This window comes from Pseudorasbora parva, chromosome 20 (genome assembly GCF_024679245.1).
Source record: "Pseudorasbora parva isolate DD20220531a chromosome 20, ASM2467924v1, whole genome shotgun sequence".
Lineage (NCBI taxonomy): Eukaryota > Metazoa > Chordata > Actinopteri > Cypriniformes > Gobionidae > Pseudorasbora > Pseudorasbora parva.
The window spans coordinates 42433024-42458023 of NC_090191.1; the positions used below are offsets into that span (position 1 = coordinate 42433024).

At 43.3% G+C, this 25000-nt stretch overlaps 1 protein-coding gene across 1 annotated transcript in view; it reads left to right on the forward strand.

Annotated features, from left to right (window-relative positions):
• The window catches only part of upf2 (UPF2 regulator of nonsense mediated mRNA decay), a 32159-nt gene that overhangs the window by 1556 nt on the left and 5603 nt on the right, over nucleotides 1-25000 (forward strand). Inside the window, exons 2-18 of the mRNA XM_067428270.1 lie at nucleotides 1750-2109; nucleotides 4590-5369; nucleotides 6338-6498; nucleotides 8540-8716; nucleotides 9954-10091; nucleotides 10342-10445; nucleotides 12024-12109; nucleotides 12220-12328; nucleotides 13392-13505; nucleotides 15581-15697; nucleotides 16576-16761; nucleotides 17193-17396; nucleotides 18027-18302; nucleotides 19059-19242; nucleotides 21751-21896; nucleotides 22878-22979; nucleotides 23070-23168. Of these exons, the coding sequence (XP_067284371.1) occupies nucleotides 1750-2109; nucleotides 4590-5369; nucleotides 6338-6498; nucleotides 8540-8716; nucleotides 9954-10091; nucleotides 10342-10445; nucleotides 12024-12109; nucleotides 12220-12328; nucleotides 13392-13505; nucleotides 15581-15697; nucleotides 16576-16761; nucleotides 17193-17396; nucleotides 18027-18302; nucleotides 19059-19242; nucleotides 21751-21896; nucleotides 22878-22979; nucleotides 23070-23168 (3343 nt within the window). The remainder of the gene's footprint in view (nucleotides 1-1749; nucleotides 2110-4589; nucleotides 5370-6337; nucleotides 6499-8539; nucleotides 8717-9953; nucleotides 10092-10341; nucleotides 10446-12023; nucleotides 12110-12219; nucleotides 12329-13391; nucleotides 13506-15580; nucleotides 15698-16575; nucleotides 16762-17192; nucleotides 17397-18026; nucleotides 18303-19058; nucleotides 19243-21750; nucleotides 21897-22877; nucleotides 22980-23069; nucleotides 23169-25000) is intronic.

The window sequence follows — 25000 nt, forward strand, 5'->3', positions numbered from 1 at the left end:
TGTTTTTAGAAACAGTATGCAATATGCAAAATGAGATTAAATGTGCAAATTATGTTCTAAAACATAATGCAATATGCATTATAATATTTTTAAAATTGGGTTAAAAGTGCAAAAGATATATATTTTTAAAAATGGTATGCAATATGCACAATTTGATTAAATGTACAAAAATATGTATCAAAACATAATGCAATATGCATTATAATATTTAGCATCTTTAGATTTATTAAAAGTGCTAAATATATTGTTTTTAAAAACAGAATGCCATGTGCAAAATTGTATTACAAGTGTAAAAATGTTTTAAAATGAAAAACTGCTGTATACTGTATAATATTTTTCAGTGCAAAATTTGTATTAAGAGTTTGCAGTTGCACCAACCCCCCCCCCCCCCCCCCCCACACACACACACACAGCGGCCATTTTGTACACCATTACTTAGCCATGAGCTGCATTAAACAGAATGTAAATGTGTCTAAATCCCACTTCTGCAGTGCAAAGACGGATCTTTTGATGCTGATCTCATTTGATTGTGTCTAATTGTTCTCACTGAATTTATTGTTTAAATTAACATTTTAAAAACAACTTTTCTATTTTAATTTAAGAAATTGACAGGTGATGCATACCTTTAATAAGATTAGGAAACATTGCTCTTATAATGGTAAAAAGACCCCTGGACATTAATTTAAAGGGACAAATATCGTCCTGTAAAGGGAAAGTTATAATTGGAATGTGTTTGATTGATTAGAAAGTGCTCCTAAATTTTTTTTTAATTAGCAGCACAAGTGCTCCTCAAAGAAAAAGTGCAAAATCTTTTTTGGACCCATTTTATATTAGGTGGACTATGTACTAACATTGTAACTAATCATTTGATACAATGCACTTATTGTGTACATTGTACTTGCATTTGAAAAAATACCTGCATGTGATTACATCTTTAATTAATTACATTTGTAATTACACAGTTGGCACTTCCCTTACACCTAACCCTACCCTTAAACTGACCCACACCTGTCCCTAACTCTACCCTTAAACTGACCCACACCTGTCCCTAACTCTACCCTTAAACTGACCCACACCTGTCCCTAACTCTACCCTTAAACTGACCCACACCTGTCCCTAACTCTACCCTTAAACTGACCCACACCTGTCCCTAACTCTACCCTTAAACTGACCCACACCTGTCCCTAACTCTACCCTTAAACTGACCCACACCTGACCCTAACTCTACCCTTAAACTGACCCACACCTGTCCCTAACTCTACCCTTAAACTGACCCACACCTGACCCTAACTCTACCCTTAAACTGACCCACACCTGACCCTAACTCTACCCTTAAACTGACCCACACCTGACCCTAACTCTACCCTTAAACTGACCCACACCTGACCCTAACTCTACCCTTAAACTGACCCACACCTGTCCCTAACTCTACCCTTAAACTGACCCACACCTGTCCCTAACTCTACCCTTAAACTGACCCACACCTGACCCTAACTCTACCCTTAAACTGACCCACACCTGTCCCTAACTCTACCTGTATCCCACCTCAATACAGCAAAGGTGTTTTGCAATACAATTTAAACACAGTAAGTTCATTGTAGTTATTTTTTGATGTAAGTACTTAAGGCCACCTAATATAAAGTTGGCCTCTTTTTTCCAACTGTATGTATTCTAGAGCTCCGTTCCAAACACAGCTCTTGACTTATCATCAGATATGGTTTAATCTGAAGCATGTGATGTTTTTTGCAGGAGCAGCATGCCTGCTGAACGCAAGAAGTCCGTCAACATGGAGGAGAGAGAGACCGGCTCCTTTAGCAACAAGGAGAGAGACGCCGCCGCCGCGCCCCGTGAGAAGAGCAAAGACGAGAGCAAGATGAGCGGGAAGAAGGACGGAGGCAAGACGGCCGACGAGAAGAAGAGACGGGCTGAGGAGGAGAAGAGGAAGAAGGAGGAGAAAGAGCGGAAGAAGAAAGAGGAGGAGAAGCAGAGAGCAGAGGAGGAGCAGAGGAAGAAAGAGGAGGAGGAGAAGAGACAGCAGGAGGAGCAGGAGAAGAAGCTGCTGGAGGAGGAAGCCAAACGGCAGAAAGAGGAAGAGGCTGCGCAACTCAAGTAAATATTCATACGTTTTATTTTCATGTCAACGATTCCATATCACGATTCATTGCATCCTCAATTTTCAACTTTACTGCACATGGGTACGTTTTCGTCAATGAATACAAGCAGTCAGATATATGAATTCCCTTTCAAGAACACACACTCGCAAGCATACACTCACTCACACACGCTCTAAACCACATACGCACTCACTCGCAAACACACACACACACACGCTTGGAAGCAAATACACTCAGCAAGTCTTTATGAATTAATCATTGATTTGTTCAATATTGGTGATTTATTAAGGAATGAAGCAAATGACTGTTCCTAAAATGGGAACTATTACTATTTCTGTCTATAGCCCCTTTCACACTGCGATTCCGGCAAACACACGGATAATGCAACCCGGCATTTGTTCCCGGGCCGCTAGATTTGGTCCATTCACACTGCCAGCGAAATACCGTAATATGTGCGCTTTCACACACAACCCGTAACGGTCCCGGGTCAAGTTGACACGTGACATCCTGATGTGACGTATAACGGCGAGCGATCTCCGCTTCAGCGCGGATAGTAAGGAGCTCCGTGGTCTCGACTTGTGTCCAGTTTGCGCTCATTTCTGCTTGTTTAATTTTAGTTTCTTTTGTAGACGAACACTCTCTGCGTTTAAAACACAGACGAGCTCTTCTGGCACTGCAGGGTTGTGTTATTGAAAAAACAAGCTCTAGGAGTCGCACGATAACTACGCACACGCTGCGGCATTAGTTTCGGCTTTTGTTCACACAGCGCTCGTCCCGGGTCGAATACCGCAATGTTACTAGGTCCCCGACCCGGGTCGAATTCGGTAATCAATCCCGGGACGTGGTGCTTTCACACAGAAGGCGACCCGGCAATGCTCCAGGAATATTGCAGGTCCGACGTGCAGTGTGAAAGGGGCTATAGAATTTTCTGTCTGCTTACCCTAGTGGATCCAACATGTAGGTGTGTTTATTTCTTCAGGAGAAGATTTTAAACTCCTGCTGTTGCTGTTTGTCAGTCATAATGCAGGTGAATGGGTAACAACTCTATGAGAGTAAAACAAACAAACAAAAGAAACATGCTTAGACAACACACACACACAAACCCTGCTGCTCGTGACAACACACTGATGTCTTAAGACACGAACCGATCGGTTTCTGTGAGTAACACAACAGTATTTGTTATTTTTTTACCTCATATCCAGACGAATCTCAGCTAGTGTTCCCATCCGCTATTACTGCCGTCTGATACGGTCAGACCGATGCGATCATAGATATATATATATATATCTTCATTAGTCCCTGCGCGGATCGGCCGAATGAGGCATCAACATAATATATATCTATGATCACATCGGTTTGACGTTACTAGACGGCAGTAAAAGCGGATGGGACCACTAGATGAGATTCGTCTGATATGAGGTAAAAAAATAACATAAATACTGTTGTGTGTTTCTCACAGAAACCGATCGGTTCGTGTCTTAAGACTTTAATGTGTTGTCACGAGCAGCAGGGTTGTTGTGCAGGTTGTCTAAGCAATTTTTTTGTTTATTTGTTTTACTCTCATATGATTGTTACCCATTCACATACATTATGACTGGCACACAGTTTAACGGTTGAGTTAAAATTTTCATTTGTGTTCTCCTGAAGAAACAAACACACCTACATTTTGGATGCACTGGGGCTCAGCAGATAAACATCACAGGCTCATATTGGGGTGAACTATCCCTTTAAACATCTCATTGAGTGCGTTTACACGCACGCTCTTAAGCCAATTATGCCCAATAAGCCGACAATAATCATGGTCATGTAAACGCGGTAACACGTTTTCTTTTATCGGAGTAAGGTCATAAACGGCGTAAGCATAAACCGGTCGGGACAGGTAGTTTTTTGCCTCTTACCCTGATTTCGCGCTGCATGTAAACGCATTAACCTGCTTTCTGTCGGCTTATTGAAGTGCGCATATGTGATCGGTGACAAAAACAGAAACTTAGAGCAGATTTAAATGCATCCAGTCAGAGCGAGCGAGCGTTTTGCATGAAATAAGGACATATATCACAAACGCACTCGTTTAAGACCCAGAAAATTGTAAAGATGTGTTCTCATCTCATGCAGCAGAAGTAGAAGAGGTTCAGTCTAAACGCTGCATCTGGAACTGATGAGGGATAATATGAGCCGCAAATCTCCCGCTGACACGCTTTATTAACATCACAACTGACGAAACATTTGGGACACTCATAGTCAGATACGGACATTATTATTTTTGACGGCACTACAAGGAAATAACCCGGTTTATATATAGTCATGTAAATGCGATTTACTTGCGTTGTCCGTTTACTGGTTTGCATGTAAACAGGGAAAACTGGTGATTTCAATAAGCTGATTTTTTTGGAATTATCAGCTTACTGGTGTGCATGGACCCATTGATAGCAAAATAAGACTCTTTGTGATTACATTTTGTTGTTTGTGTGTTATCAGGGAGAAAGAGGAGGCCGATCAGCTCCAGCAGGAGGCGTGGGAGAGACACCACGGCAGGAAGGAGCTTCGAGCGAAAAACCAGCACGCGCAGGAGACGCGTCCCGAAGAGGCTTTCTTCAGCCGCCTGGACTCCAGCCTAAAGAAAAACACGGCCTTCGTCAAAAAGCTGCGCACGCTAACGGAGCAACAGCGCGGCTCGCTTTCGCAAGACTTCGACTCGCTCAATCTCAGCAAGTACATCGGCGAGGCAGTGAGCTCCATGGTGGAGGCCAAGCTGAAGATCTCAGACGTGGGCTGTGCCGTGCATCTCTGCTCACTTTTCCACCAACGCTACGCCGAATTCGCACCGCTGCTATTGGCCGCCTGGAAGAGACACTTCGAAGCCCGGAAGGAGGAGAAAACCCCCAATGTTAGCAAGCTACGAACCGACTTGCGCTTCATCGCAGAGCTCACCATCGTGGGCCTTTTCACCGATAAAGAGGGGCTTTCGCTGATCTATGAGCAGCTGAAGAATATCATCGCCGCCGACCGAGAGACACACACACACGTCTCCGTCATCATCAGCTTCTGTAAGCACTGCGGAGACGATATCGCTGGGCTGGTGCCGCGAAAAGTCAAGAACGCGGTGGAGAAGTTCGGCTTGACCTTCCCTCCCAGCCAGATCATCAATGCGGAGAAACAGCAGCCGTTCCAGAATCTGCTGAGGGAATATTTCACCTCGCTCACCAAACACCTGAAGAAAGACCACCGAGAACTGCAGAACATCGAGAGACAGAACAGGTGCGTGCGGGGTTCATTCTGACAGCAAGCTTTGGTTTAGTTTTAGTCATATTTAGTGAGTCATTGAATCATTCACTCCATTCATTAATGAAGTCACTACTGTCTTTATGAGTGAGCAAGCGCACACACACTGGCTTGCAAGCACACACTCGCATAGCTCGCAAGCACACGCTCGCAAGCACACACTCACACTCGCTTGCAAGCACACACTCGAACTAGCTCGCAAGCACACACGCTCGCAAGCACACACTCACACTCGCTTGCAAGCAAACACACACACACTCACACTCGATTGCAAGCACATACACGCACTCACAAGCACACACACACACATACTCATTTTTAGTCATATTTTAGTGAGTCATTGAATCATTCACTCAAACGATTCATTAAAAAATTATAGTTTTGTTAATTTTTTGAAATGGCTTTCATTTTTGTATTTTTAGTTTTCATATAAATTACTTTTTTTATTTTATGGTATTTAGGTTTAGTTTATTTTTATTTAATTTTTAATTGTTTTTCTTATTTCCAATTCATAATTTTAGTGCTTTAACTTTGTCAAGTTTATTGCCAGCATTTACATTTTTCAGTTATTAAAGTTTTTTAATTTAAATTTTATTTTTTATTTCAGCGTTTTTTTTTTTCCAATTAAAAAGAAATATTTTAAGATTTAGATTTAGTATTTTAGATTTAGTTTACAATAATGACTGTGGGTGGCGGCAAGTCCCTGTTTCAACGAGTGAGTCATTGATTTGTTCGCTCAAACGATTCGTTCAAAAATGCAGATTCAAAAACAGCGTTGTGTGTTGCTCAGAGTCGCTTAACGCTTTTGGTCTGGCTTTGTATCGATGTGTTTTATCGCTGTTCTAACTGCATTGTAAAAAGTTATATCATGTAGTGAACACATGCACTCTTTTTTTTTTTGTTTGGTTTTTGCAATTCACCTCCTGTTTTGTGTCTCTCTGTAGGCGTATCCTGCACTCCAAAGGAGAGCTCAGCGAGGACAGACATAAGCAGTATGAGGAGTTCGCCACCTCTTATCAGAAGCTGCTTGCAAACACCCAAACTCTGGCCGACCTGCTGGACGAGAACATGCCTGAACTTCCTCAGGACAAAACCGTCCAGGAAGGTACGACGACTCTTGTGAATCTGTGCGGAGATTTAGGCCCCATTTATACTACATGGTTCAAGTGACCCAATTCCGATTTTTTTCCTCTCATGTGGCACAGATATGATATGACGTAAACGTGATCCCGCATGAATTCTGATATCCTCAGATCGGATTCAGGCCTCACTCATATGTGGGAATAAATCTGATAAGTGCGTTTGCGTCTGCCATGTAAGCGGATGTCAAATCGGATATTCCCCAGTAGGGCTGGGCGATATGACGAAATATATCGTCTGGACGATAGAAAATGTCTATCGTTTTATATAAGGCTCTATCGCTTACGCCACGATAAGGCGTTTATGGCAGAATTTTACGTCAAGATGCACCTCCCCGGCATGCCCATGCACGCTGCAATACATAAACAAACATAGATGAAGACGGTAGTAGACGCGGTTCAGACCAGGGTAATTCTCAGAGTAATTATGCCAGAGTGGTGGCATAAGCGCGCAAAACAAACTTCAGACACAGACGCTGCAACGGGCTTTTATACGCGTGGCACACCATATAGCCATATATTGAAATATTTTAATGGCAGGTGTAGGGATGGCGAAAACTAAACATTTTCTTGACCGACCACCGAGCCTCATTAGCCGGTTGAAACCGGTTAACCGATTAGTTTAAAATATGCTGCGCTATTTGAAATAACAGCCGCGAGCCGCGCTCCCTCTGTCTCTCTCTCGCTCTCTCACTCACACACACACACGCTGCTGCCTCCCTTCCACTCACGTCACTTTTTTAAAATCCCCCACAGCGCGAAATGCTCCTTAGTTTCGAAATGGTTTGGGTACAAGGTGATCGCGTTGAAGATAAAGGCATTTGTCCAGCGTTAGAAGCTCATTTGAATCATTGCCGTGGCTCATTTAAGAAAATGACAGCTCCGAAGAGACGCCGCTTTAGTTCGAGGTAGTGCTAACAATAATAAAGAAAGACGATCAACACCTTATGTGTTACCACTGAAATGAAGATGTAATATATTTCCAAATGTAACCCCATCTTAAGCGAAATGCACGCTTCATACTGTCGTCTGCCCTGGCTCTAACCTTGAGTGTTTACTTTTTGCAAACCTTGTGAGCGCGCAAACTCAAACGCTGTGACCTCGCGCCAAATGTTTTTATTGGTTTATTAAGTACAAACAGGCGAGTTATGAAAAATTGAGTGCGAGGGATATGTTTACTCACACAAAAAGATTTTGAAATGAGACGGCCAACTGTAGTAGCGTTTAGTCCACTGTCTATAAGAGCCTAATTTAGAGATCACTTTTTTATTTATTTTAACCGACAACTTTGATCGGTTAACGTTGATACGGTCAACCATCGGTCAAACGGTCATCGGTTAACATCCCTAGGCAGGTGTTAACTTTACCAACAGTCTTGCTTTAAAAAAAGGTTGTAAATAAAATAAAAATGTAGTCCATACTACCTTTATTTGTTTTGTATATCATTTCAAACTGCATTTCCACATTGCAATTTTGTATAGACTATTCATAAACTGAATTAACAGAAAAATTGCTATATCGTTATGTATATTGTTATGGGGATATCAAATTAGCTATATCGGGATATGAAATTTTGGCCATATCGCCCAGCCCTATTCCCCAGTAGATGCGAGTCGTACCTCGTTAAAAAGGGATGGAGGCGAATGACGTCAACCCAGATGAACTGCAAACAAGAGCTCTTCTCTTCTTTTCTCCGCCTTACGAGATAAATGTTTTGCTGACCTTACAAGATGTGTGGATGAGGGCTGAAAGTAAAACATTGAATAATCATTTTGTCTGCGTCCATTGCATATCGCACCGGTTTCCGGGTCAGAGCGTCTTGGGCTGTTTCTCCAGTGTACAGTGTAAAAGCAAATATCAGATACGGGGCGCTTTTAAAAGATGATGTAAGCGGGTCGTCAAAAAAAAAAGAGATATAGTCACCAAATCAGAATTGTGCATCAATACTTGCAGTGTAAATGTGGTCTTTGTCTTGACACACACATGATTTGTTGTTTTGTGTGGCAGAACACGGTCCGGGCATCGATATCTTTACACCGGGGAAACCAGGAGAGTACGATCTGGAGGGCGGCATCTGGGAGGACGAGGATGCTCGCAACTTCTACGAGAACATGGTGGATCTGAAGGCGTTCGTGCCTGCCATTCTCTTCAAGGACAACGAGAAGAGCAGCCAGAGCGGCAAAGGTACTGAATGAAAACACTCTGAGTTCTTCTCTCTCTCAATGGGTGCGTTTATATGCACACCAGTAAACTGATAACTCAAAAAAAATCAGCTTATTGAAATAATCCGTTTTCTCCGTTTAAATGCAAAGGTGCAAATGCAGAGGTGGACAAAGTACACACAAATCTTATTGTCAAATATTAACAGATTTTTACTGGAGTAAAAGTACAGAAGCATTTGTTTTCAAAAGTACTTAAGTATCGTTTTTTGTCAACACATTATTTTATTATTGTGATAAATGCACATTATGCCATCATGGTTTAAGCCAGTCAGTGACGCTCCATCTGACACACTAGCATACGACTAACTTAAACTCATTTAAATACTTGTAGAAAAGTTACAAAGCTGCTGTCACTTTAAGGCCGAATGCACGGATCCAATACACTGATACACATCTGATATTCTCACACTGTTCACCTTCACTGAAGACAGAATCAACTTTGTTTATGTGAATACTCCACAAAATGAGCATTTGGACATCCGTCTTCTTCCATTTTGCTCTAAACTATAAATCAGTGTTTAATAAATGCTGTGAAATCATTGAACTTCACGAGACTCTACAAGAGTGATTCCTGAAAGGCTTTCTGCAAAAACCCAAACACCTTTTAAAGAAGAAAAAAATCATCACTGACTTTCAAAGCTGCGACAGAAACGACTTTCCACTTTGAGGACCTTGATAGAAATGTAGTGGAGTAAAAAGCACGATATTTGTCTTTGAAATGTAGTGAAGTTAAAGTCAGAAGTTTACAGAAAAAATAATACTCCAGTAAAGCACAGATACTCAAAAAGTGAACTTGGGTACAGTACTCGAGTAAATGAGCTGAGTTACTGTCTAGCTCTGGTTAGTCCTGTGTTGAAACTCCCGGTTATGGTAAGGGGGCGGGACATCCCACAAACACCAATCACAACACACTGCTTCAGCCGACCAATCAGAGCACAGTGTGCTTTTCAGAAGGTGGGGCTTCATAGAGACACTGACAGACTGGGAAGAGCCCAAAAACAACATCAAGACTTTATGAAAGGTTCCTCTTTAAAGTAGCATGTGAAACATTGTGTAATTGTGTGTGTGTGTGTGTGTGTGTGTGTGTGTGTGTGTGTGTGTGTGTGTGTGTGTGTGTGTGTGTGTGTGTGTGTGTGTGTGTGTGTGTGTGTGTGTGTGTGTGTGTGTGTGTGTGTGTGTGTGTGTGTGTGTGTGTGTAGAGGGACGAGAGGGAAACAGCACAGAGGAGTTGGAGATGGAGTTGGAAGCGCTGGACATCACTGATGACCCGATAGATCTGGATGCAACCGACGAGACCGAAAGTGAAGAACTGGCCAAAAAGATAATGGATGAGCAAGGTACACACACACACACACACATATACAACGAAGCCCCTAAAGGGACATGGTGATGGAAAAAAATATGAGATTGGATGAGGAAAAAATCAATGCTTTTGCGTTCTTTTGTGAAAGTTTTGCGTTCCCTCGAGAAATTTTCAGAACTTTTAATGTTTGGAAGCGAATGCAATCGATTCGATTAGCATAAAAATGTCTGCCAAATGCATGAATGTAATGTAGTGTGATCATGTTTATGTGTGTGTGTGTACAGAGCAGGAGGATGAGGAGGCCAGCACCGGCTCTCATCTTAAACTCATCGTGGACGCTTTTATCCAGCAGCTGCCAAACTGCATCAACAGAGACCTGATCGACAAGGTAAAGAGTAGGGTTAGAAAAAAATCCAGGAATTTTCAAGGCGGGAAACTTTACATGGGAATTAATGGGAATAAACTGCAAAATTGCAGGTTCGCCTATAACAGGAAACTTAACTGTAGTTCTTGCAGCAAAATCTTGGTTAAAACAACCTGATTTAATGCACTTTCAGTTGAATTTCTACTCTGCACATTCCTCAATCACATGCACATTTGCTTAAAAAAATACAGGAAAAAACAGTAATATTGGGAATTATTATTAAAATTTAAACTTTTTGCTTTATATATACATAAAAATAATGTATTCCTGTGATCAAAGCTGAATTTTCAACATCATTACTGTCACACGATCCTTCAAAAATCACTCATATGATGATTAATTATCAGTTTTGTTGGTAATATTTTTTAGGATTCTGATTAGAATTGACTTCTGAAGGATCATGAGACACTGAAATAACATGCATAATAATTGCTGCAATAAAAATATTTTTATTTTACGTTTACATTTAGTAAATTAGAAGTGATTCATTGGAAAATATATAAATATACACATTTTCCAATGAATTCCCATAAATTAAGTTTTCAAATTGAAATATTTCCCAAATTCCCCAGATTAAGTTTCCAGTGGAAAGTTTCCGCCCCTCTGCAACCGTTGTAAAGAGTACAAACACAAACACACTTGCACAAATATCATTGACCTGATGGAAGACAGACACACACACACACACACACACACACACACACACACGTTGTGTTTCCATGTTTTATGGGGACTTTCCATAGGCGTAATGTTTTTTTAAATACTGTATAAAATGTATATTTTAACCCCCTACACTGCCCCTACCCATCACACACACACACACACACACACACACACACACACACACACACACACACACGCGTTGCGTTTCCATGTTTTATGGGGACTTTCGATAGACGTAATGTTTTTTTTAATACTGTATAAACTGTATATTATATCTCCCTAAAATCCCCCTACCCATCTCACACACACACACACACACACACACACACACACACACACACACACACACACACACACACACACACACGCACACACGCGTTGCGTTTCCATGTTTTATGGGGACTTTCGATAGACGTAATGTTTTTTTTAATACTGTATAAACTGTATATTATATCCCCCTAAAATTCCCCTACCCATCTCACACACACACACACACACACACACCCCTACACTGCCCCTGCCCCTAAACCTACCCAATCCAGGAAACATTCTTTCTTTTTTACATTTTCTAAAAACATCACTTAGTGTGATTTATAAGATGTTTTCCTCATGGGGACCAAAAAAATGACAACGATTTCGGATATTGCCATTTTGTGGGGACATTTTGTCCCCATAATGCAGGGTTTAACAGGGCACACACACCTACACGGCTCAATATACAGAAAATACAGTGTTTAATAACAGCCAATGCTATTTAGATTTTTATATTTAAATTTTCATTTCATCTGCCATTTTAGTAGTTTTAGTTGACAATAGCAGTGCTTGATCATACAGTTGCTCTCATTGCTGTGCCTGTTTTGTGTTCAAACATGTGTTCAGGCTGCTATGGACTTCTGTATGAACATGAACACCAAATCCAATCGCAGGAAGTTGGTCCGCGCTCTCTTCACAGTGCCCAGACAGAGGTGCGTTGGCTCCTACATCCGTCTCTGCTCATCTGCAATTGTGGACACTAGAGGGAGCTGAAGCTTGAGTTTTCAGGGATTGTGTCTTATCTAGTGTTTTAATGTCTCAGGCTGGATCTGCTGCCGTTTTACGCTCGTCTGGTGGCCACGCTGCATCCGTGCATGTCTGATGTGGCGGAAGACCTCTGCTCGATGCTCAAAGGAGATTTCAGGTTTCACGTGAGTGTGTTTCTCATGAATCTCACACACAGTCCAAACCCAAATGTATTCAGACACCTTCAACATTTTATCACTATAGTTTAGAAAATGGTATTAAAATGTGACTATAACTCATCTTGATATTGTCAGATAACTATGATAGAAAGGGATGTAATTAGGGACGCATTTTTAGGCTCGTTAACCCCGGCGAGAGCAGCCTTTCCTCGGCCAGTCATTCTGGCGTTTGCCGCCGGCTCCGATGTCTATGTAGAGGTTAAACATGACATACACTTCGTCTTGTGTACATCTAATGGGTGATCTTTGGTCCAATTAATCTGTTGTTTAGGGCAAAGTGAAGTTTCATAACTTTATATTTTATTTAAATATACATGCAGTGAAGATAATCCAGGTAGTGCGTTGGCTGAACCACACGTGGCTGTTAATGCTTAATATATTTCACCTGGAGCGCCTTTAACGCGCGTCTATTTCGCTTCAAATGCTCGATTTCTATGCGCATCCGCAGCTAATTGGATTCAAAATGTTCACGAGTCAAACTAGACGCGGTAGGCGCGATTTTGACGCACAATTTGCGTTTGGTGTGAACGTAGCGTCAGGGAGCGCCCAGCCAGCCTGTGTAGAAAGCTAATTTCGGCCACCTGTATCCGGGATCTTGTCCTTTCAGTCATGAACGTAGGTGAGAGTAGGAACGCAGATCGACTGGTAAATCGAGAGCCTTGCCTTAAAGCTGACCAAGCAATGGTGTCAAAGGTCACATTAGCAATTAAAGAAAAAACACTAAAGCATCATTTTGCTTTTATCTGGTAGCTGTAGGGGTATATGTCACGGTTCACTTTATTTTGTGATCCACACTTACAGAAATTAACTAGTATCCTGCACATTAAATCTGCTGTCTGAATCACTTTTGGTTTGACTGTAATCCCTGCTCCAAAGCCGTCCTTGCGCTCTAAAGCCTAAATAGTAGTAATAGTCCACTAGTAACGCACACGTGAAATTTGGCCAAAATTGTATTTTAGAAGCAGGATGTGTTAAAATGCATCAAAGTGAGTGTGTGTGTGTGTTACAGATCAGAAAGAAGGACCAAATCAACATTGAGACCAAAAATAAGACGGTGAGGTTCATCGGGGAGTTGGCCAAGTTCAAGATGTTTTCCAAAACGGACACGCTGCACTGCCTCAAGGTGAGTGCGATGATCTGTGAAGCCTGCGGTGTGTGTGCTTCACTACGAAGTCCATACTAAAATGAGCAATGGGTTGCACTTCATTTTACAGTACCGTGTACTCACAGTGTACTTATTTAAAGGGTTAGTTCACCGAAAAATTTAAATTATGTCATTAACTCCTCCCCCTAATGTCGCTCCACACCCGTAAGACCTCCGTTCATCTTCACACGCAGTTTAAGATATTTTATATTTAGTCCGAGAGCGTATGCAAGTGTATGCACACTATACTGTCCATGTCCAGAAAGGGAATAAAAACATCATCACAGTAGTCCATATGAGACATCAGTGGGTTAATTAGAGTCTCTTGAAGCATCCAAAATACATTTGGGTCCAAAAATAACAAAAACTACGACTTTATTCAGCATTGGCTTCTCTTCTGGGTTTGTGTTCAATCCTCAAATAAAGATTCAAACGGTTATGAATCAGCGAATTGATTCATGATTCGGATCGCTAATGTCACGAGATTTCAGCAGTTTGACACGCGATCCGAATCATGAATCGATTCGCTGACTCATAACCGTTTGAATCTTTATTTGAGGATTGAACACAAACGCGGAAGAGAAGACAGTGCTGAATAAAGTCGTAGTTTTTGTTATTTTTGGACCCAAATGTATTTTGGATGCTTCAAGAGACTCTAATTAACCCACTGATGTCTCATATGGACTACTGTGATGATGTTTTTATTCCCTTTCTGGACATGGACAGTATAGTGTGCATACACTTGCATACGCTCTCGGACTAAATATAAAATATCTTAAACTGTGTGTGAAGATGAACGGAGGTCTTACGGGTGTGGAGCGACATTAGGGGGAGGAGTTAATGACAGACATTTCAGTTTTGGGTTGAACTAACCCTTTAAGAAAATACAGGGAGTAGGTAACTTCAGGGGGTAGGTTCAAGGTTAATACCTAATTATTACCCGATTATTGTATTTACATTAAAATAAGTACATATTATGTACATGAGGAACAGGACTGTACAATAAAATGCTACTGAACTATGTAAAGCAGGCTCTCTTAATCTGATTGGTCCTCATTTAATAGTTACTGTAAATGAAGGAGTGCGTTTATTACAGGGTTGTTATTGTTAAATAAAACTATTACAGATACATTTTTGGTAGTTGAAATAAAGATGAGAATAAATAAAATATAAATATAAAAGTGGAATTTTAGTATCATTGAGATACTAATATAGTTTTTATTTCTATTTTAAGTTTCATACTGTATACTGTATATTTCATATACTGTTTCAGTTGAATTTTAATTGTTTAATTTATGTTTTAGTGTTGTGCTTTTTGCCATTTATATATATTTTTTAAATGTCTATAGTTTTTATTAATTTCAGTTTATTTTTTTGTTATTTTAGTACATTGTTAAACTAAATAAAAATAAGAAATGATGAATGAATTTAAAATCACTAAAACACATAAGCATATAACATTTAAATTGGAATTAAAATGAAATAGCTTTTTATTTTGTGTGTGTGTGTGTGTGTGTGTGTGTGTGTGTGTGTATGGATTTATAAACATACTAAATTATGTTTTTTGAAAATGTAAAAATGCAGAATGTTTCCTGTCATGGGTAGGTTTAGGGGCAGTGTGTGTGTGTGTGTGTGTGTGTGTGATGGGCAGGTTTAGGGGCTGTGTGTGTGTGTGTGTGTGTGTGTGTGTGTGTGTGTGTGTGTGTGTGTGTGTGTGTGATGGGCAGTGTGCGTGTGCGTGTGTGTGTGTGTGTGTGTGTGTGTGTGATGGGCAGGTTTAGGGGCTGTGTGTGTGTGATGGGCAGGTTTAGGGGCTGTGTGTGTGTGTGATGGGTAGGTTTAGGGGCAGTGTGTGTGTGTGTGATGGGTAGGTTAAGGGTGTGTGTGTGTGTGTGTGTGTGTGTCTGTGTGTGTGTGAGATGGGTAGGTTTAGGGGCAGTGTAGGGGGATAGAATATCCGGTTTGTACAGTGTAAAATCCATTACGCCTATGGAAAGTCCCCACAATTCACCAAAACCTAACGTGTGTGTGTGTGTGTGTGTGTGTGTTTGCAGATGCTGCTGTCTGATTTCTCTCATCATCATATCGAGATGGCCTGCACCCTGCTGGAGACCTGTGGACGCTTTCTCTTCCGCTCACCGGAGTCTCACCTGCGCACAAGCGTCTTACTGGTCCGTTCTCACACATACAGCATGCAAACCTAAAGTGCCCTCTTCATACTGACACCAGAGCTTGGGATCTTAATTCAAACACCCATGTGATCTTAATAACAATGATTTGACTCTGTCTATTAAAGCTTAGACGAGTACGATCACACTGGTTCAGATCTGCGTTCTGACCCAGAGAGAGCAGCTGTCATGTGTGAAACCACACACTCATTATTTCTGTCGTACAATCATTCAAATTATCACTGAAGTACTGGATAAAAGTTTATAGTTTGGATATAAACACTTGAGTTTACGATCAAAATAGAGGGAATCACCTTTTGATAGTAACTTGACGCTTCAAATAAAGATTGAATCAATTACATTCATTCATTAGATTCATTAAAAAGCGCTGATTCATCCAGTAATGAAACAAGTAAAGTCTCAATCAGTGAGTCATTGAATCATTAATACAAAAGAGATTTGTTTAAAAAAAACACTGATTAATCCTGTAATGAAACAAGTCTTCATGAGTGAGTCATTGAATCATTAATACAAGAGATTCATAAAAAAACGCTCATTAATCCAGTAATGAAACAAGTGAAGTCTTTATGAGTGAGTCATTGAATCATTCATTTAAGAGATTTGTTTAAAAACACTGATTCATCCAGTAATGAAACAAGTCTTCATGAGTGAGTCATTGAATCATTCATTCAAGAGATTCATAAAACAAAACGCTGATTAATCCAGTAATTAAACAAGTGAAGTCTTAGAGTGAGTCATTGAATCATTCACTCAAGAAAGAGATTTGTTCAAAAACACTGATTCATCCAGTAATGAAACCAGTGAAGACTCATTCATCTTGCAGCTCTAACTGACACTATTGCACACCTCTGTGTTTTCAGGAGCAAATGATGCGTAAGAAACAGGCTCAGCATCTGGATGTGCGTTACGTGACGATGGTGGAGAACGCCTATTACTACTGTAACCCCCCGCCGATGGAGAAGACGGTGCGCAGGAAGAGACCGCCACTGCAGGAATATATCCGAAAACTCCTCTATAAAGACCTGTCCAAGGTCACCACTGAGAAGGTGCGTCACGTGCGCTAGATTCAGAGGTGGCGGTTACGTATGGCAGTCGTCAAACCCCAGCATTCAGGCTAGCAGGGGACATAAACAGCTCTTGATGCTGCTAGTTAGTTCTGCTGCAGCTTTGACAAGCCAATTTAAACAGCCTAACGCTGTGTCTTAACCAGACGCGATCAGAGACGCGATGCAACAAGATTTTCTGCCGTAAACCATAGGGCTGGGTAAAAATATCGATTCATGGACCACGATCGCTTCAGCAAGACACAAAGAACAAGCAAAATACTGAAGTGCATTTAGCTTTTTGCTCCTGATAGTTATTGCATGGTTTTGTCACACCTTTCCTTCACATGTGACAAATGCAGTCGTGTTATGATGCTCGTACGATCATATGCTCGTGCGTGTGTGTGTGTGTGTGTGTGTGTGTGTGTGTGTAGGTGTTGAGGCAGATGAGGAAGCTGCCCTGGCATGAAGCGGAGGCTAAGGGTTACCTGATCTGCTGTATGGTCAACATCTGGAACGTCAAGTACAACAGCATCCACTGCGTGGCCAACCTGCTGGCCGGACTGGTGGCGTATCAGGAGGACGTGGGCATTCATGTGGTGGACGGCGTGCTGGAAGACATCCGTCTGGGCATGGAGGTGTGTGTGTGTGTGTGTGTGTATGACTGACTGAGTGTGTTTGACTGACTGTGTGTGTGACTGACTGACTGACTGTGTGTCTGACTGACTGTGTGTGTGTGACTGATTAACTGACTGACTGTCTGTGTGTGTGCATGTGTGACTTACTTGACTGTGTGTGTGTGACTAACTGACTGTGCGTGTTTTTGACTGACTGACTGTGTGTATGACTGTGCGTGTGACTGTGCTTGTTTGTGACTGACTGATTGTGTGTGTGACTGACTGACTGTGTGTGTGTGTGTGTGTGTGTGTGTGTAAATGACTGACTGTGTGTGTGTGTGACTGACTGTGTGTGTGACTGTCTGTGTGTGTGTGTGTGACTGCGTGACTGACTGACTGTGTGTGTGTGAGACTCTTTTGGCTGTTTTTCTCTTCGGCTGTTTTCAGAAAGAATCATTTCAGTGTATCTGTCTTTTATAAATATGATAAACTAAAGACTCTTGTGAGATATGAAGGATCAACACGACTCTATAGATACTCAAGATTAACACGAGACTGGCAGAAAGTGTGTGTGTTATGACCCTTTAACTAATGCTACCCGCACTGATAATGTTACTGAGGCGTTCGTGTTGTTGTGTGTTTGGCTCTCAGGTGAACCAGCCCAAGTTTAACCAGCGGCGGATCAGCAGCGCTAAGTTTCTGGGCGAGCTGTACAACTACCGCATGGTGGAGTCGGCGGTCATCTTCCGCATGCTCTTCTCCTTCATCTCCTTCGGCGTGAACACGGATGGTTCTGCGAGCCCGCTGGACCCGCCCGAGCATCTGTTCCGCATCCGGATGGTCTGCACACTTCTGGACACATGCGGACAATACTTCGACCGCGGATCCAGCAAGAAGAAGCTTGACTGCTTCCTCATCTACTTCCAGGTGAGAGTGTGTGTGTGTGTGTGTGTCTCTGTGTATGAGAGAGAGAGAGAGAGAGAGAGAGTGTGTATGTATGTATGTGTGTCTCTGTGTGTGTGTGTGTGTGTCTGTCTGTCTGTCTGTCTGTCTGTGTGTATGAGAGAGAGAGAGAGAGAGAGAGAGAGAGAGAGAGAGTGTGTATGTTTGTCTGTCTGTGTCTGTCTGTCTGTGTGTCTGTCTGTGTATGAGATGGGTAGGGGCAGTGTAAGGGGATAGAAAATACGGTTTGTACAGTATAAAAACCATTACGCCTATGGAATGTCCAAACATTTCACAAAAATATGTGTGTGTGTGTGTCTGTGAGAGAAAGAGAGAGAGAGAGAGAGAGAGAGAGAGAGAGAGAGAGAGAGAGAGTGTGTATGTTTGTCTGTCTGTCTGTGTGTCTGTCTGTGTATGAGATGGGTAGGGGCAGTGTAAGGGGATAGAAAATACGGTTTGTACAGTATAAAAACCATTACGCCTATGGAATGTCCAAACATTTCACAAAAATATGTGTGTGTGTGTGTCTGTGAGAGAAAGAGAAAGAGAGAGAGAGAGAGAGAGAGAGAGAGTGTGTGTGTGTGTCTCAATGTTAATGAAGAAATAAATAAAAAAAACGAATAAAATGACAAAAGCAACTAACGAAATAACTTAAAATTTAGAGACAAAAACATTTTATAAAATGAATCGTTCCAGACTCCAGTTACGCCGCTCAGCGCAGTGAATCATGTTGTGTTTCAGAGGTACATCTGGTGGAAGAAGAGTCTTGATGTGTGGACTAAAGACCAGCCGTTCCCCATCGACATCGAGTACATGATCACAGACACGCTGGAGCTGCTGCGGCCCAAAATGAAGCTCTGCTCGTCCCTGGACGAGGCCTGTGCACACGTCACACAGCTGGAGAGAGAGTTCCTCGTCAAACTGGGTAACACACTCGTCTGATCTGTGTGTGAGAGAGTGTGTGTGTGAGAGAGAGAGTGTGAGAGGGAGAGTGAGAGTGTGTGAGAGTGAAATGGAGAGTGTGAGAGGGAGCGGGAGAGTGAGTGTGTGTGAGAGGGAGTGTGAGAGGGAGAGTGAGAGTGTGTGAGAGGAAGAGAGTGTGAGAGGGAGAGTGTGAGAGGGAGAGTGTGAGAGGGAGAGTGTGAGAGGGAGAGGGAGAGGGAGAGTGTGAGAGGGAGAGTGTGTGAGGGAGAGTGAGAGAGGGAGAGTGTGTGAGAGTGAGAGGGAGAGTGAGAGGGAGAGTGTGAGTGTGTGAGGGAGAGTGTGTGAGGGAGAGTGTGAGAGGGAGAGTGTGTGAGAGGGAGAGTGTGTGAGAGGGAGAGTGAGAGAGAGGGAGAGTGAGTGTGTGAGGGAGAGTGTGTGAGGGAGAGTGAGAGTGTGTAAGGGAGTGTGAGAGAGGGAGAGTGTGAGAGGGAGAGTGTGAGAGGGAGAGTGTGAGAGGGAGAGTGTGAGAGGGAGAGTGTGAGAGGGAGAGTGTGAGAGGGAGAGTGTGAGAGCGAGAGTGTGAGAGGGAGAGTGAGAGGGAGAGTGTGAGAGGGAGAGTGTGAGAGGGAGAGTGTGAGAGGGAGAGTGTAAGAGGGAGAGTGTGAGAGGGAGAGTGTGAGAGGGAGAGTGTGAGAGGGAGAGTGTGAGAGGGAGAGTGTGAGAGGGAGAGTGTGAGAGGGAGAGTGTGAGAGGGAGAGTGTGAGAGGGAGAGTGTGAGAGGGAGAGTGTGAGAGGGAGAGTGTGAGAGGGAGAGTGTGAGAGGGAGAGTGTGAGAGGGAGAGGGAGAGTGTGTAAGGGAGTGTGAGAGAGGGAGAGTGTGAGAGGGAGAGTGTGAGAGGGAGAGTGTGAGAGGGAGAGTGTGAGAGGGAGAGTGTGAGAGGGAGAGTGTGAGAGGGAGAATGTGTGAGGGAGAGTGTGAGTGTGTGAGAGGGAGAGTGTGAGTGTGTGAGAGGGAGAGTGAGTGTGTGTGTGAGGGAGAGTGAGAGTGTGTAAGGAAGTGTGAGAGAGGGAGAGGGAGAGGGAGAATGTGTGAGGGAGAGTGTGAGTGTGTGAGAGGGAGAGTGTGAGTGTGTGAGAGGGAGAGTGTGAGAGGGAGTGTGTGAGAGGGAGAGTGTGAGAGGGAGAGTGTGAGAGGGAGAGTGTGAGAGGGAGAGTGTGAGAGGGAGAGTGTGAGAGGGAGAATGTGTGAGGGAGAGTGTGAGTGTGTGAGAGGGAGAGTGTGAGTGTGTGAGAGGGAGAGTGTGAGTGTGTGAGAGGGAGAGTGAGTGTGTGTGTGAGGGAGAGTGAGAGTGTGTAAGGAAGTGTGAGAGAGGGAGAGGGAGAGGGAGAGTGTGTGTGTGTGAGAGTCTGTCCAGTGTGTGTGTGAGAGTGCGTGTTCAGTGTGAGTGTTTGTGTGTAAGTGTGTGAGAGAGAGTATGTGTGTGTGAGCGTTTGTGTGTGAGTGAGTGCGTGTCTAAAATGCTAAACTGCTATTTTAGTATATTTAGTGTATTATAGTGTATTTTTTATATTTTGAATTAGCTTTTATTTAAATTTTGTTCATTTAAGTTCAAGTTTAAGATTATCTTTTCAGGTAGTTGCCAAGTTAAGATTCCTCAAGTTTTTCATCTAATATTTATATTTGATTATATTTCAGTGTCAGCTGATATTAGGCAAGGCAAATATTTATCTTATTTCTCAACCGTTGGACTGCAGTCGACCAATGAAATGATCCAGCGAGTGTGAGCGAGAAAACAGTGTGTGTTTTACGGAGGGTATTTCCTAAAGTCTCCAGGCCCACAGTTGAAGAAACACCCTCGTGTGGTCAGCTCGCCCAGCCCTAGTGTGTGTGTGTGTGTGTTGTTTTTCCAGTTGTTCCGCTCATGTTTCTACTCTTCCCGTCGAGCTGCATTCCCTGCAGACACACTGGTTTGTTTCATGCGTTCAGTCATTCATGCCTGACATGTGCCGAGAGAAAGACACACATTCCTGCAGACAGTGTAATAGTATCAGTGTTAAAGCAGCGCAGAATAGCTCTTCAGGAATGCTGTCGAGTGTGTGTGTGTGGGTATGTTTTTGTGAAATATCAGGACACAAATGTGTATAATGCCATGGGTATGACACAGGTATTACAGGAGAGGGTGAAATATGAGGACATTACCCATGGCCCCACGTTACAAAAGGTGTGTGTGTGTGTGTGTGTGTGTGTGGTGGGTAGGTTATGGTTTAGGGGCAGTGTAGGGGGATAGAAAAATACAGTTTGTACAGTATAAAAACCATTACGCCTATGGAATGTCCCCACATTTCATTAAAACAAACGTGTGTGTGTGTGTATGTGTGTGTGTATGTGGTCCGTCTGGTTTTAAACCAGTGATTTTGTAGTGCCGGTTTATTTTTATCCCTCAGCCGAACCGGATGCTGCTGTTTTGGTCTGGTTTGTTCAGTAGCATTCCTGTGTGTGTGTGTCCAGGCTTGGAGAAAGACGGCCGCTCCTCCAGCGCCATGGATGAGAACGAGCCTCTGGATGATGATGATGATGATGATGAAGACGAGGGTGGAGCGGAGACCGAGGAACAGTCTGGAAACGAGAGCGAGATGAACGAACCCGAGGAGGAGGTGAGAGTTTCTCAGACGTGTGATTGACAGCTGTAAACTCCGCCTCCGCTGGTGTCTGATGATGATACAAAGAAAATACCACAGCCACCAGAATACCGTTTCCGTGAAAGGCTGAACATGGTCTCAGCAATGCTTAGGTAGGTGGAGCGTGTCAAAGTAACATCCACATGGATGGAGGACCCAAGGTTTCCCAGCAGAACATTGGCCAAAGCATCACACTGCCTCCACCGGCTCGCCTTCTTCCCATAGTGCATCCTGGGCCCATGTGTTCCCCAGGTAAGCCACACACACCCGGCCAACCACGTGATGTAAAAGAACACGTGATTCCTCAGACCAGGCCACCTTCTTCCATTGCTCCGTGGTCCAGTTCTGATGCTCACGGGCCACTGTTGGTGCTTTCGGCGGGGTCAGGGGTCAGAGGTCACCCTGACTGGTCAGCGGCTATGCCGCCCCATACGCCTCAAACTGAGCTGCTCTGTGTATTCTGACAGCTTTCTATCACAACCAGCATTAACTTCTGGAGCAGTTTGAGCTCCAGTAGCTCGTCTGTTTGATCGGACCCCACGGGCCAGCCTTCGCTCCCCACGGTCATCAATGAGCCTTGGCCGCCCATGACCCTGTGGCCGGTTCTCCACTGGTCCTTCCTTGGAGCACTTTTGATAGATACTGACCACTGCAGACCGGGAACAGCCCACAAGAGCTGCAGTTTTGGAGATGCTCTGACCCAGTCGTCTAGCCGTCACAATCTGGCCAAACTCGCTCAAATCCTTACGCTTGCCCATTTCTCCTGCTTCACACACATCAACTCTGAGGACTAAATGTTCACTTGCTGCCTAATATATCCCACCCACTAACAGGAGCCGTGATGAAGAGATCATCAGTGGTCATAATGTTAGCCTGATTGGTGTATATACATCATCTGGGAGTGTTTGGAGACATTATGCATGTATCAGTTGTATAAACTGTGTGTTTGTTGTGCAGGAGGGCTCTGAGAATGAGGAGGAGGAGCGTGAGGAAGAAGAGGAGAACACAGACTATCTGACCGACTCCAACAAAGAGAACGAAACGGACGAAGAGAACAATGTGAGTGTGCTGGAGGCCCGGCGTGTGTTTCTGGAGGTAATGTGTGTGTGTGTGTGAGTTTGAGCTAACGCTGCTGTTGTTATGGGTCAGGAGGTCACGATTCGCGGCGGAGGACTCAAACACGTGGCGTGTGCAGAGGACGAGGACTTCATCCAGGCACTGGACAAAATGATGCTGGAGAACCTGCAGGTGCGTGAACACACTCTCTAAAACAGCATTACTGTGTCAAGTGAGCGTGTGAGTGTGTGTTTGATAGTGTGTGTGTGTTTGAGAGTGTGTGTCTGATAGTGAGTCTGTATGTGATAGTGAGTGAGTGTGTGTGTCTTTTTGTGTGTCTGTCTGTGTATGTTAGTGTGTGTGTGTCTGTTTGTGTGTCTGTGTGTGTGAGAGTGAGTGTGTGTGTATGTGATAGTGAAAGTGTGTGTGTGTGTGAGAGATAGTGAGAGAGTGTGTGTGTGATAGTGAGAGTGTGTGTGTGTGCAAGAGAGTGCGTGTTATAGTGAGTGTGTGTGATAGTGAGTGTGTGTGATAGTGAGTGTGTGTGATAGTGAGAGTGTGTGTGTGTGTGCAAAAGAGTGCGTGTTATAGTGAGTGCGTGTGATAGTGAGTGTGCGTGTATAGTGAGTGTGTGTGATAGTGAGTGTGCATGTATAGTGAGTGTGTGTGATAGTGAGTGTGCGTGTATAGTGAGTGTGCGTGATAGTGAGTGTGTGTGTATAGTGAGTGTGTGTGATAGTGAGTGTGCATGTATAGTGAGTGTGTGTGATAGTGAGTGTGCGTGTATAGTGAGTGTGTGTGATAGTGAGTGTGTGTGATAGTGAGTGTGTGTGATAGTGAGTGTGCATGTATAGTGAGTGTGTGTGATAGTGAGTGTGTGTGATAGTGAGTGTGCGTGATAGTGAGTGTGTGTGATAGTGAGTGTGCATGTATAGTGAGTGTGTGTGATAGTGAGTGTGTGTGATAGTGAGTGTGTGTGATAGTGAGTGTGCATGTATAGTGAGTGTGTGTGATAGTGAGTGTGTGTGATAGTGAGTGTGTGTGATAGTGAGTGTGCATGTATAGTGAGTGTGTGTGATAGTGAGTGTGCGTGTATAGTGAGTGTGCGTGATAGTGAGTGTGCGTGATAGTGAGTGTGTGTGTATAGTGAGTGTGTGTGATAGTGAGTGTGCATGTATAGTGAGTGTGTGTGATAGTGAGTGTGCGTGTATAGTGAGTGTGCGTGTATAGTGAGTGTGTGTGATAGTGAGTGTGCGTGTATAGTGAGTGTGTGTGATAGTGAGTGTGCGTGTATAGTGAGTGTGTGTGATAGTGAGTGTGTGTGATAGTGAGTGTGTGTGATAGTGAGTGTGTGTGATAGTGAGTGTGCGTGTATAGTGAGTGTGTGTGATAGTGAGTGTACGTGTATAGTGAGTGTGCGTGATAGTGAGTGTGCGTGTATAGTGAGTGTGTGTGATAGTGAGTGTGCATGTATAGTGAGTGTGTGTGATAGTGAGTGTGCGTGTATAGTGAGTGTGCGTGTATAGTGAGTGTGTGTGATAGTGAGTGTGCGTGTATAGTGAGTGTGTGTGATAGTGAGTGTGCGTGTATAGTGAGTGTGTGTGATAGTGAGTGTGTGTGATAGTGAGTGTGCGTGTATAGTGAGTGTGTGTGATAGTGAGTGTGCGTGTATAGTGAGTGTGTGTGATAGTGAGAGAGAGTAAGAGTGCGTGTTTGTGTGTGAGGGAGAGAGTGAGTGCGTGTTATAGTGAGTGTGTGTGTGTGTGTGCAAGAGAGTGCGTGTATAGTGAGTGTGTGTGATAGTGAGAGTGTGTGTGTGATAGTGAGAGAGAGTAAGAGTGTGTGCGTGTGTGATTGTGTGTGTGACAGTGAGTGTACAATTTTAAATCACATGGAGGTAATAAATATGAATCGCTTCTGCTTGAATATATTTGTGTAAGTTGATTGATGAGAGCATTGTTTCTTTTGGCCGTCCATGTGATGTCATCTTTATCCACTGCGCATGTCAAACTCGTCCATCTTTA